The sequence below is a fragment of the Coptis chinensis genome, chromosome 4 (genome assembly GCF_015680905.1).
Source record: "Coptis chinensis isolate HL-2020 chromosome 4, ASM1568090v1, whole genome shotgun sequence".
NCBI lineage: Eukaryota > Viridiplantae > Streptophyta > Magnoliopsida > Ranunculales > Ranunculaceae > Coptis > Coptis chinensis.
Window position 1 is genome coordinate 35163484 of NC_141459.1, and position 14369 is coordinate 35177852.

A 14369-nucleotide genomic window follows, 5' to 3' on the forward strand; every position below is an offset into this window, starting at 1 on the left:
GAGAACCCCTACTTCACCCTAAATGCCTGAAGAAACTCTCGCACTTTTCCTCCAGTAAACTGAATTCCATTATCCGCGATGATCGTATGGGGCAGCCCGAACCTACAGATGATATTCTCCCATAAGAATTTCTTCACATTCTCTTCCTTAACCTGTTGTAAAGCCACACCCTCCACCCATTTGGTAAAATAATTAGTAGAGGCCAACATAAATCTCCTTTTTCCGCTTGCCATTGGTAGAGGCCCTACAATATCTAGCCCCCACATGGAGAATGACCAAGGGCTGAACACATTGTGCAAGGGCTCAACTGGTGAATGTATGAATGGTGCAAACCTTTGGCATTTCTCACATTTCTTGGCATACTCTGTGGCATCTCTTTTCATATGGGGCCAAAAATACCCCTGTGATATCAACCTGTGGGTAGTAGTTCGCCCTGCGGAATGACTCTCGCAATCGCCTTCGTGAACCTCTGCCAAAAATTCTTGCGCCTGCCGCAGACCTATACATCTTAGCAATGGTCCGCTGAAATTTCTGCTGTATAGGTCACCCTCTAGCAATGTGTACCTTTGACTCAGCTGTTCCATTCTTCGCCTCTCCTGTTTATTCTCTATCTCTACTCCCCTCAAGAAAGCCTTTATCGGTTCTATCCAACCGTGATTCCTCTCGGTGGTGAGCCAAACCCCATCCTTATCTGATGTACTTGGCTTGCTCAACACTCTAACTTCAATAGACCGACCCTCTGATCCAGGAAGAACTGCTGCTACATAAGCCAAAGCATCGGCATGTCTATTATCTCTGCGACCTAGGTGGGCAAACTTTATTTTGTCGAACTTGCTTGCCCTTCGCTGTAGGACCTCCAGGTATCTCGCTATCCGGGGGTAGTGAGCCGCAAACCCTCCATTCACCTGACAAACTACCAAATTGGAATATGAGAAAAAAGACAACTCACTCACCCCCAGATCTTTGGTCAAGTCTAATCCATCTATCAAAGCTTCATATTCAGATTCGTTATTTGAAGCTGTGAACCCAAGTTTCATAGATAACTTAAGGTGATTGTTTTAAGGAGTCACTAACATGACCCCAATTCCATTTCCTGTATCAGTAGCAGAACCATCCGCGAAAACTCTCCACCCATTGCACATGTCCCAAGGATCTAACGGATCGCGACTGACCTCCCCTTCAGATTCCATTACCATTTCCTCTCCCCAAGTGGGATCCTCTGCTGGAAATTTGGCCAGAAACTCCGCCATGGCTTGCGCCTTTTCTGCCGTCCTGATTTGGTATGTAATCTCATAAGAACTTAGTAATACCGCCCATTTCAGCATCCTACCTGACTTCTCGGCCGTCAACGCCTGTTTGAGAGGCTAATTTACTTCCACCACCACAGAATGAGCTTCGAAGTAAGGCTTCAACTTAAGAGTTGAAAATATCAAAGCCAAAACATACTTCTCAATCCTACTGTACTGGGTCTCTGCATCCAGCAGGGTTTTGCTTTGAAAGTAAACTAGCTTTTCTATCTTGTCGATCACCCTCACCAGAACTAAACTTATCACGTACTTGCTAACACCCAGATATAAATGCAACTTCTCGCCCTGTTCCGGCCGTGATAGTAAGGGTGCTTTCCCTAAGTAATCTTTCAACTTTTGAAAGGCTCCTTCACACTCCGCGGACCAATGGAAATCAGGATTTTTCCTCAGCAAGCGGTATAGAGGCCGACATTTGTCCGACGACTTAGAAATGAATCTATTAAGTGCCGCGACCCGCCCAGCTAGTCTTTGTACTTCCTTCATATTCTGCGGATATGGCATTTCAATCAACGATCGAATCTGCTCTGGATTTGCCTCTATTCCGCGGTGGGTGACTATGTAGCCCAGAAACTTTCCTAAAGTTACCCCAAATGTGCATTTCTCGAGATTGAGTTTCAGCTTATGCTTGCGCAGTATGCCAAAAGTCTCATGGAGACCTTCTAAGTGTTCCTTTTCTGACATGGTTTTTTCCACCATGTCATCAATGTATATTTCGATCCCCCTTCGAATCTTGCCTTCGAACATCTTTTCTCCCAACCCCTGAAAGGTAGCACCCGCATTTTTTAGGCCGAAGGGCATCCTGGTGTAACAATAGGTACCACCCTCCACCACGAAGGTAGTTTTCTCTTGATTTGGCCCAAACATCGTGACCTGATTGTACCCCATCGATGCATCCATGAAGGAGAACACCTTGTATCCTATCGTTAACGTTCTATCAACTAACTCATCCACCCGGGGTATAAGGTAACAATATTTTGGGCATTCCTTGTTTACGTCTGTGAAGTCAGCACACATTCTAACCTTGCCGTTCTTTTTTAGTACCGCGACCACATTCGACAACCACTCTGTAAACTCTACCTCCCTTATTATCCCCGCCCCCTTCAGCTGTATAACCTCTTTGCGAATCCCTTCAGCGTATTTGGGTCTTATGCTCCTCATCTTTTGTCTTACTGGCTTAGCATCTTCATTCATATGCAAATGATGACAGGCATATTCCGGGTCTAAACCCGTGATATCCTCGATTATCCATGCAAATATATTAGTATTGTCTGTCAAAAACTGCACCAGCTTACACTTCCACTCTTCCGGCAAGTCAGCTCTAACCGATGTAAACTTTTCTTCATCTCCCACCCCAAGGTTCACTACTTCCAACTCATCCAAAGTTTTTGGTCCCTGCGGAGGCTCGTACATTTCTGTTTCCGCTGCCTGCTGTAATTGCTATGCTGATCCTAGTTCGTGTGACGACCCCTCCCCTTTTGTTCCGCGGACCATTCTTTTTACAGTAACTTGATGGATGTTCTGTGCTACCACTTGATCCCCCTTATTTCGTACGTTCCCCCATTAGTAGGGAAGCAGACAACTTGGTAAAATGTTGACGGGATGGCCTTCATTTCGTGGATCCACTTTCTCCCTAGGATGGCATTATACTGGGAGCTTGAATCTACCACCATAAATCTAGTGAATACCATTGTCGGACCGGCTGTAACTGGTAACATCAATTCCCCCATGGGCTTTGTCATGCTGCCGTTGAACCTATACAGATTGGTTTGAGGCGCTTTCAACTGATCTCTACCGATATTCATCTCCTCCATGGCACCCTTAAATAACAAGTCTACTGAACTTCCGCAGTCTATCAACACTCTCTTCACCAGATAATTGCCCATCACTATAGTAATCACCAATGCATCCTCATGCGGGGAAATTACTGACTCTAAGTCTTTTAGGGTGAACATTATGCCTTTCTCACCCTTCGCGGTTCCGCTAACTAACCGCGGTATGCTGACCATGTCGTTCACCTATTGTAAACTCGTTTTCTTTCTTACCTTTTCTCTGTGTGCATTTCTTCCCAGGGTTTCTCCACTAAAGATGACATTGATGGTACCTAAAATTCTAGCCGGAGTTGGTACTCTCTCGGCTTGGCGAACCTCTGCGACAAACTCCCTGAGCATCCCCTTTTCAATCATTCTCTCCACTAACCACTTCAAGGCATAACATTCATTGGTGGCGTGATTCTTAATTTGATGATATGCTCAGAATGGCTTCCCTTCTATTTCCACAGGTGTACTCCGCGAACCCTCAAAGTATTGTTACCCCTTAATTAGAGGCAAGATTTCCTCTAAGGGTCTGTTAAGCGGGGTCTGTTCGATTTCCCGGTATGGCTTCCTCTCTCGGATATCCCTTTTGCTGCGGTCTCCTGTCCTATCCGGACCTCGGCTCTCCCCTCTGTACGTTCCTTTCTCTCTTTCTTCTATTATGCTTTTTCCCTTCTGGTCATCTCGGTCGACAGCCTACACTGCCTTTCCTGATCTCTTTTGTTCCTTTGCGTTCCTCTGCATTATATCCTCGTAGCGTATGTATTTTTCTACCTTTGGATACAAAGCATGCAAAGAAGTGATTTTGATTTTGGAAATTGACTCATGAACTCTGGTTCCCGCCCTCAAGCCGTGCTGGAAGGCTATGACCGCTGTATGTTCATCCAAATTTTCCACTCTCAATGTCTCCTCTTTGAACCTACACAAAAACTCTCTCAATGATTCGGCGGACCTTTGTTTTATGTTGAACAGAGCCGTGATATCAACCACCCTTCTTTTCTGGTGTATGAAGTGGTCAACAAATGCGTGCTCCAGTTCTTCAAACCTTTTGATGCTCCGCGAAGCCAACCTGTAATACCAATCTGAGGCTCCCCGCTTTAAACTGGCGGGAACATTATGTAGCGAAGCCCATCATATTTACTCTCTTGCCATAACGACATCTGTTGCCGGAAATGGTGCAAATGATCCGTCGGGTCTCCCTTTCCATCATACCTCTCAAATCTGGGTTGGGAGAACCTCTTAGGCACTTTCGAATTCCATATCGAATCTGCCAATGGATTTTTGTTGAGGCTTGTAACCTCCTTCTGCGTAGCGCTCTGGTTTGCTTTTTTTATTGTGCGGTTTATCTCCCTATCTTTCTCAATCATAGCCTGTACTACCTCCAATGTGATACCCACCGTTTGTTCTGCGTCCGGTGGTGGGTACTCCTCATTCTCCCCCTCCACTTCACTCCTCCGATAATCATCCCGCTCAGTTTCACCATGTGTAATCTCTCTCTCCTTTCTCAACTCGTCATTCTCATTCTGTAGCCTAACTATCTCCTCTTGGAGAAGTCTGGTAGCATCCGCCGCCACGTCTGATATTTCTTCCTCTCCTACTCTTTCTTCCTCTCCTACCCTTTCCACCTCGGTGCTCTCTGTTTCCTCAACCACTTCTCTAACCGTTGCTTTCTTAGGTCTCCCTACTCCTCTTTTCACTACAGTAGCCATTTTCTTTCTAGTCCTCACAGACGGTGCCAAATGTATCTCCACCTATTACAACCTATAAAATTACTTGTATCAATACCTTACTCTTCACTCGGACTTTTTCTTTTTTCTTTTTCCTTCTTCTCCCTCTCTATTTGTCTTTATAGCTTTCTTATTTTCTAACCGCTCTCTCTCGTTCGTCCATCCACCCTGATCCTACGTGCCTCATCTTGCCACTTGTCCCTCAACATACCCTGCAGTTCTCGGTAGTTAGGGTTCCGCAGCTCCTATCCGATGCACCCTGTAGTATCCTCCCTACTCTGACTACTGCCCACTCGCCACCCCTGTCATTCACCATAGTTCTCGGCAATTATGGTTCCGCGGCTCATATCAGCTGCACCCGATCTTCTCTTCACTATTCTGTATACGGGCCATTAGCCACCAATGATATCCCATGTCACAAATATGACCCCTACATCTTCAATGGTGCTTTATAATCCTAGGTACGTGTTAAGTGGACAACTCAAATGTTCCACACCTACCCATACTTTATATCAAGTGAACAACTCACCACACTCTATTTTAGGGGTCAAATATAGAGTTTGATTTGCCTTATGAAGTTCCACTCTATATTAGCTGCCCATGTTGCCCATACTGCCCATCTAACCTATGTCTGCCACATGTGCAAATAACAAATTTAATTACTTTTTTGAATAATTTCTAAAATTCAATGATGGTGTTTATTAATAAGTTTTAATATTAAACAATATTATAGAGTGTGATGCATTGGTGTAGATACTTTTTCATACTTCAAATAACATCATCTTTTAAGTGGATGATGCCATTTTGTACTATAAATCAAGTTATTGCATTGAAGACGCTCTTATATTATTTTTTATTGACATTTTTCTGAAGAAAAAGTTATGGTAACCAAAACGAGTAGCAATGAAGATATAGAAGTGTGTGAACCATGCCATGGCAATCTTGTTAGTCAAACGATAAGGAGAGAAGGATCTCTCCTCTAATTAGAGCGTACTTGTCAAGAGCCGTAAGATAGAGTGCATGAATCTCGATGTGGATAAGTCAACATAAAAACAAAAGTAAATTCTAATCATCTTCTTCCCTATATTCACATTGTTTTTCCCTCAATGTATCAAACACAGATTACCAATCAATATGAAATCACGACGACATTGTTTCGTTAATTTACTTGATCAAACTAATAGCTTAATAATCTTCAAATTTTGTTGATGTAATGAAAGCTTTAAGAAGTGCATGCAAGATATAATTCATGTGTGGTGTTTACTGTTCAACATTAAAAGCAGTGATTTTGCTGCTTATCCAGCCATTACAAATTTAATGTTTGATTTATGGGTCTTAATAAACCCGATCTTAATAACAAGAACAAAAGTTGAGAACTTGAGAAGAGATGAGCGAGGAAGACGAAGGCTAAAGTGTCATTTTGGTTGTATTTTTTTTCCTTCTTCAATTGTTTTCATTCCTAGTCACATCACATACAAACAAAATGGTTTTATTTTCTTTTTGGGATATGAGATTTGCTTTTAATCTAACGGATGACAATCTTGGTTGACAATCTTGAGTGCTCTTTCGAGTAGAGATCTCCTCATCAGGACTCATCTTTTTAAGTCTCCTAATATGAGCCCATTTTTGTTACAATTTCCCAATGTTTAGTTTGCTTATGGCCAAATAAAAAACTACCATGTGGTCATTGATAATGGAACCAAGAATTTTACTCCGTTACTCATGATAGTGACTGAAAGACAAATTAAACTTTGTTGGTCCAAACACAGTTCTCAAGCCCACCATAAAGCAATTGTTTTGATATAAAAATTATTATTTATGGAAGGAAACAAAATGGTGTGCAATGGTGCAACCTCTCAAGCCCCAAATTAATCATTTTGCGAATTGCCCCAAATTATGACTAAACATTTTTTTTTCAATAATTTTTTTAATAAAAACACAAAGTGTAATAATAATAATAATAATAATAATAATAATAATAATATCAATAATAATAAACAAGTTTAAAATATAAATAACTTACTCCTAATAGTTGACCACTTTTAATATAATTTTAAAAGTACCATAAATATGTAATAATAAGTAAGAGAGATGGAGAATAGAAACTTCCAAAACCAAAATGTAAAACGTTTAGTAATACATTTTTTGTAAGACTATTGAATTTGGATTTGTATCCTCCACATAAGTTCACTAATTAAAATTTAAATATACGGTTAAGGTGTGTGTGATTGGTATAGTAACAATGTTTTGCCACGAAGAGTTGTCATTTAAAAAAAAACAATAAAAATCCACACACTATACTCAATTTCCACCATTTGTTTCATTTTATCTCTCCCGACAGTATTACCAAAATTCATCCATTATAAGTATTATAGTGATACTACAGTAATAATAATTTATAATACTACAATATCATGGGATCAAGTCGTGGTGCATTAAAAAAAACCAACAAAAAAAGAAAAAAAAAAGTGATACTACAATAAAAATAATAAAGTATTGGAAGTTGAAAATGGAGGCATGTGACTAGTCTCAAACTTTGATTCTCAACTAGGGTTGGTCAATTGGACTAGGACCAATGTAACAAAAGTTGAACATGGTTGACCGAGGAACCTTTGGTCTTGGTTTGACCTTTCATTGACTTGGTTTGACCAATTTAATATTTTTTTGTTTGAATTAATATTTTATTAATATACAATCAAATTACAATGAGAGAAGTGGCAAGAGCACTATAAAGTGCACCGTGAGTCCCTTTTCAATAAGAAATCCCACTCTCCTAAAAACAAACTCGTTTATGAGAGTCTCTTTATTTAATATTTTTAAAAAAAAAATAATATCCGACGAGTATTAGTGTTACTCCGTGTCAAAAAAATAATTCCGATGAGTACCAATATTATATCGTGTCCGACACAAGTATGGTAGCCAATGAGGGGTGGGTGGGTGGTTTTTTTTTTAAGTTACCAAATATTCTCGAAATATTAACCAAAAAAAAGACAGAGTTTCACTTTTATTTTCGGCATTTTGTACATTATTTTGAGCCTGGACGAGCTTAGCACTTCCATAATTCTTAGCAATTCTTAATTTGTCTAGTACATTTGATGAGATTACAAGTTTCGGATTTGAATAATTTTTTGTGACAATGCTTAAAATAGTTAGGAATCATATCTACAAAAAATTAAACTAATCTAAAATATATAAATGCCCTAAAGATTTTGAGTTTGTTGTGTGTTTTTTTAACATATGTCCTTAGAACCCCTCCTAAAAAAAAACTGCCTAGCCTGTTTTGGGGCTGCCTAGTGTAATGAATGTACTAGTTACTAGTCTAATAGTGTGTAATAGTGAGTAATGTTGTAATAATGGGTCAAAGTCAACAAAATTTAATTAGAGTCAATGCAAAATATGGTCAAGGTGCTTTGAACTTCGTGCTCATCTTGTAGTATGTTAAAGACACCCTAATAGAATTGAAGAACACCTCAATCAGAGCACCGAGCTAGAAGCTACGTGTGACACAATTTCACACCTGGGTTTATGTTCCCTTATGATTCTATTGGAAAAATAGTTTTGACATTTATGTAGGGAAATAGCAAGCATCCTCTACAACCAATATTATTGCCTTCGCTTGCCCCACAATTGTGCTAGTGATTACTCAAATGAAAGTTATTTTTGTTGCCTTCTTATGACTTGTTGTCTTCTTACTTACTGCTTCCACTCTCTTCGTACAATTGTGATTCAATTATTGCTTATGTGTACGACTTCTAGTTAACACTACTTGCCCGAATAATAGGCTTGCTTGGGGATAAATACGCTCAAGTGCCTCAAGACACACATTGGGCCCAAGTGTGTCCGCGACACCTAGGTTAGACGCTGTCCCACCGCCCGAGAATCACCTAGTGTTTTTTAGAACATTCTCTGCAAGCCAATCACTCCCTAGAAGTGGGGATGAAGAAATGGGCCAGTAAAAAGGATATGCCAGGACATTCGAATTGGGATAAACACCGTACACATGTAAAACTTATTATTACTTATTATTATATATTTACGTGACGATAAAAAATGTATTAAAAGTAGTCAACAATTAGAAGTAAGTTAGTTACATTTTAGACTAGTTTATTATTATTATTATTACTATTTTGGTTATACCTATCTTTTAATTAGTTTTATGGTTTTATTTGGAAAAATGTTATTATCATAATTTGGGGTAATATAATTTGCAAATGCCGTGAGGAATGAAGCTCCTTTGGGCGAGAAAAAAAAAACTCCTTTGGGCTAAATTTGGGGTGTGAGAGGTGCACAAATGCATACCATTTTCTTTCCTTCAAGAATTGCTTTATGGTGGGCTTTGTGTTTATATAGAAAAGCTAACTGACAACTGAGTGATGCTGACAAAGTTAAATTTGTCTTTTGCTCACTGTCATTAAAAACGTATTTACAACTCTTGGTTCTATTATCAATGACCATGTGGCAGTCTTTTATTTGGCCAGAAGCAAACTAAGCACTGAAAAAATTGCAGAAAAAATGGATCCCTCCTAACATCTATAATGTCTCCACATGCAGTAATAATCGGGGCGGCTCACCGGGCCCAATTTTATTTTGGGCGTATTATTTTGTGTTTTTTCTCCTCCTCTTAAGCCCAGATAGACATTGTTTCCTACATGCCTTAATAACGCTAATTTGTTCATTAGTTAGTATTAATTAGCGACTTAAATAAACTATTGACATTCCTTAACTAAATTTTCTATCTTATCTACCACTAACCCTTCCTCATCTGCACACTCCTCTCTGTTATTCACTTATTCTCCACTAATAAACTGTCCAGGCTATAACTTATTATATGATTTCACTCCTTTTGTTTCTTTGTCACAATAAAAGAAAAAAAAAGATTCATTATATTTATCTATTTTCTTCACAACAACAAATTCAAATATTAAAATCTACATGTTTTGATGTTTTGTACATCTTCTTTATTTCTTCCTAATGAAATTGGAGGCATTTCTTTTTTGTTCGCTCATTACCGTTGTGGTTTTAAGTTTAACAGGCAATCATACATCGATCCATACTAGAAGGAGCCTCTTTTAGGCTTTTGCCTAGGCCCCAAATTGTCTTGAGCCGGTCCTGGTAATAATTACTAATTAAGGAGAAGGGTTCTAGGGGCATATATTACAAAAACACATGAACAAACTCATGATTGTTAGGATATTTCTAAGTTTTAGATTAGGTTAATTTGTATTCATACGATCTTCCAACCATTCTAAACATTGTCACATTCAAATAAAAAACTTCTACCCCAGTAAATGTAGTCAACAAATTATAAATTATGGACCATTCATTTTCACGATAATTGATGTTATATTTAGCCAGCGATTACTCTGATTTTTTTGTGTGACTATGTTTAAAATAGTTAAGAGATCATATATATATATACTAGAATTTAACCCGTTGCTATTTCACTTGAGTCATTATAGGTGAATTTAGCAAAATAAAATCGTGTCAATTTATTGTTTTAACCCCAATTTTATTGGGAAAAAATCAAGAGTGTTTCCACTATTTTTTTACATTTAAATTGAACTTTTGTGCATCATACATACTCAATTTCACACGGCAATATGCCCATAAAAGTGATGCACCCACAAGTACTTCAAATCCCATGAGTAAATATGTCTTACACCAACAAAACCTGAATAGTTGTTAAGTCCCTTTATAAGAATTAGAAAAAGAAATAAAAAGTCAATAGCAAACTCCTATAATCCAAGGTATATATTGCTATCAATAAGAAGCTAAAGCTCAAGGGTTATACAAACACTGTTGGAGCACTATTAGGCTTTTAGCGAGAACTTGTCGCTCATGTGTATACTTAGAGTGAATATTGAAGCACACCCCATCTGCGTCGTTAAGAAAGCAAATGCAATTTTCGCCAATGACAATCTTCTTGAGAGAAATTTTGTGGGTCTTTTGGCTTACTTGTTTTTAATCTTGCTAAATACATAGCGAGATTAGCTTATTCATGAGCACATAATTATTATCATCAATAGTTAGGCAGATAGTCCTATGGTAGAACATGTTTGGATCAAACACAATTAAGATCCCAAATTGATATCAAATGTTTCCTGCTAAAGGACATGTCTGCAAGTCTACAATCTAATGGACAGCCAAATGAAGTGTCAATAGCCAACAACAAAAGTAGTAACTAATATGAACTGCTAAAGTAACAAAAAGTTCTCAAGTTTTCTTGATTTTGTCAACATCAAAAGTTCGAAGACAGTAGCTAAATGAATTCAATGCATCTAATTAATCACGCCCATTACACAATTACTACAAAAATGTATAAGAGATCATATGTAAGATGCACTACAAATTATGCAATTACATTGAACAAACAAAGATATTTCAAATGACTAATATAGAGCCCATGGAGCTTCAAATAGGCCCAATTAAAACATGGCTATTGTAAACAAATTTATAAGTCTACTACTCAATGATACTAAATTTACTGAGAATAGTTCGATCTGCCACTCAAAGATACCATTGGGAATAGGTTTGCTACTCAAATGAACTTCCAAAATTTGCTCTTAATGCCTCTAATACCCAATTTGCAAACTTCAATGGGTGGGGAATCTGTTAGTTGCCAAAATATTGTCGTCTTTATTTCCTTCGTTGGATAGTTCTTGCATAAATATAATAATAGTGAAAGTCATAGATCCATTAATAAGTAAAAACAAAATGGATCCTTGCTAAATCCAGCATATATGCAACCAACACTACTGCGTAAGAAGCTAAAGACAACCCACAACCAATGCTCAAGACAACATGGGGCAGTTTAGTAGCTAGCTATTAAAAAGTGAGCCCAATTGACAATGAAATCTGAACTTCTGTAGCCACTTCTTGCAACTAAATCTTAATCACAAAGCCATAGCCAACCTTTCACAATGCAATGATGAAAATATAATGTTTTGTCAATTCGGCTACGTTCGTTAGACAATCCAAGGATATAAACCATTAACTTCCAAAATTCTGACCCAAATATGCAACTCAATTGTATCTGATGAAGATGGTGCTTTCTTGCCTACCTTTATCTACTTGTTCCGATCTTAGTGTGAGGTAGTCTTCATGTGTCACATTCTCAAAATGTTGGTTTCAATTCAATCGACAATCCTTTGTACCTAGATTTAACATAATTAATAATTGTCAAATGATAACTAAATTCATATACTGTAAGGTACGGTTATGAAGTCCTAATAAGTGCACACAGAGTCATAATACAAAGAGGCCGAAAACATCCAAGAAACTACAACCTTAATATAAAAATTTATCGAAACTAAAATATCATATTAGAAATGATGAGGATTCAAAAATCTGATAACAAGAGAGGATATTGATCCTCGATACTCGAGTGATGATATCATAAGAAGTAGAAGTTCTACTTGTGCCTTGACTTATACTCTTCTGGTTGTTGTTGCATCCTTGACCATGCACTTATGCAACACAATAAACATGAGAAATGAGTCCAGCACAAACATTTGGGATTGGGAAACGATACATTCTTCTGCATTTAGTCTCCCACTCAACACGTCTTTACAACTACAAAATGCACAAAATGAAACATACATCTACAGACAAATAAGACAGCTTTTCAAATGTAAATAGTGAAAAATAACTTTTCAACTAACTTACTTGCTTCCATTATAGCTAATTTTTCACTCTTACATTTTCTTGTAACTCAGACACATTCTCAGTCATGTTGACTGAAAAAGTTCCAATTCAACAATACGTAAACCTTCCGTTGATTAGTTCAATCTTGCAAAAGAAGCGTTGAAGTCTCTGCACTCTGTACATACCGAAATGAATGTAGATTCTTTGTTGTTCTGTGCATAGAAACAAACTTGAATAATTAGAAGGAAATGACATTAAAATGTACTTGCCTTTACAACTGTCGTTTAATCTTGAGGAATCTTATTCAATAGAAAAGATTTATTCACGTATCAATGAATTTTGCCAAAATCCCATCCCGCTGAAATCCAAATTGAGTGTTAAAGACATAGTTTTCATTACGCCCATAAAACTATGCACTGAACCTGTCACACCCCAAATTATGACAAAATCAGAAAAACAATATTTGTTCCTGACTCTTTGATTTTCGAGGTGTGATGCATTCTCAACTTCTAAAAACCCATTATCCGTTTAGCTATTCCAATAATTGGAAACCAAAAAAAAATTTAAATAACCAAAAGTTCTCTTCATTACAAAAATTCACAAATATGATTAAGTTACAAATTTCTTTTCAATAACTCTTTAATTATAATTACAGCTGAAAATACAAAAACATTGTCTCAATTAAAAATCTATTGCACGTCAAGGGAAAACAAAATATATCCAATAATGAGACGCTAACGTGAACTACAAGAATCAATCAACCTTCTTCAACACTAATCCTGTCAAGACTTATCAATTGGGTTCATTTTATGAACACACCCGATAAGCAAACATGCAAATCAGGTCAACATAATTAACAATGCTGGTATGAGTAGCCCTAAAATACAAAATATACTTATACATATATATACACAATAAATAAGGCAGTTAGTTCCTCCACCGAGGTGCCTTAACTTCTAACGAATAATACCAAATTTTTAAATACAATAATTAAGGCAGGTAGTTCCTCCACTGAGGTGCCTTAGGTTCAAACCGTACTAGATCAACTGTATTTAATAATAAAATAACAAAACTAAAACTTACTCTATACTTACACTGGTGTAAGCCTAATCACAGAGTGGGTCACACCTGCATAAATAATCAATTCAACCCACCCTTCTGCAAAACCATTGTGAGTGCAACCTAAATTACCATAAATCATTTATTAGAGATTTAACGTACACTTTGATATATCATCACAATCATTGTTTAGAGTTTCTTCAAGTGTCTCTAGAATCACGTTGTCTCTATGCTTTACCTAGTTTCCTTGGCTACCACAATCGCTTCCCAACGCCGAACATGTACATCCACATGCCTCCCCTCACATAATGAACCACTCTGTGCGTAGTTACCCTAAGCGGGAAATCGCATACCAGGTAACCCTCACACGAACACCATTATGTGGGTACTGCCACTATTCGGCACATAATATCGCGCGTCTTGTTCTAATTTTGCGAACGAGATAATCAAGCCACTATTCGGCTATGATTGCCCAACAAATGAGTCAATCAACATCTTATATATACACCCTATACAAGGGCCAATCATATCACATACGCCCATCACAAGGGCCAAATCACATGAGTTGTGGTAGCTAGGTTCTAGGATTTTCGTTACGTAAGTTATTCAGGTGTCATACATTAGTATCTCATAACCATTTCACTTTATCACGTGCATGTCAAATAAATTATTGCACTAAGCCACAATATTTAGAAATATCTCAATACATCTCATAACAACTTTCATTCTTTCACGTGCCAAATAAATTATTGCACTAAGCCATAATTCCGTGGGAAATATCCACAAATATTATACCATCTCATAGTAGCATCTCACAGATT

General features: G+C 37.7%; 1 protein-coding gene across 1 annotated transcript; it reads right to left on the minus strand.

Annotated features, from left to right (window-relative positions):
- Positions 1-2830: 2830 nt before the first annotated feature.
- LOC147503334 (uncharacterized) lies at positions 2831-3190 on the minus strand. The gene has a single exon (XM_086604792.1). The coding sequence runs from the start codon at positions 3188-3190 to the stop codon at positions 2831-2833; it is 360 nt and encodes a 119-aa protein (XP_086460918.1).
- Between the last annotated feature and the right edge of the window lie 11179 nt (positions 3191-14369).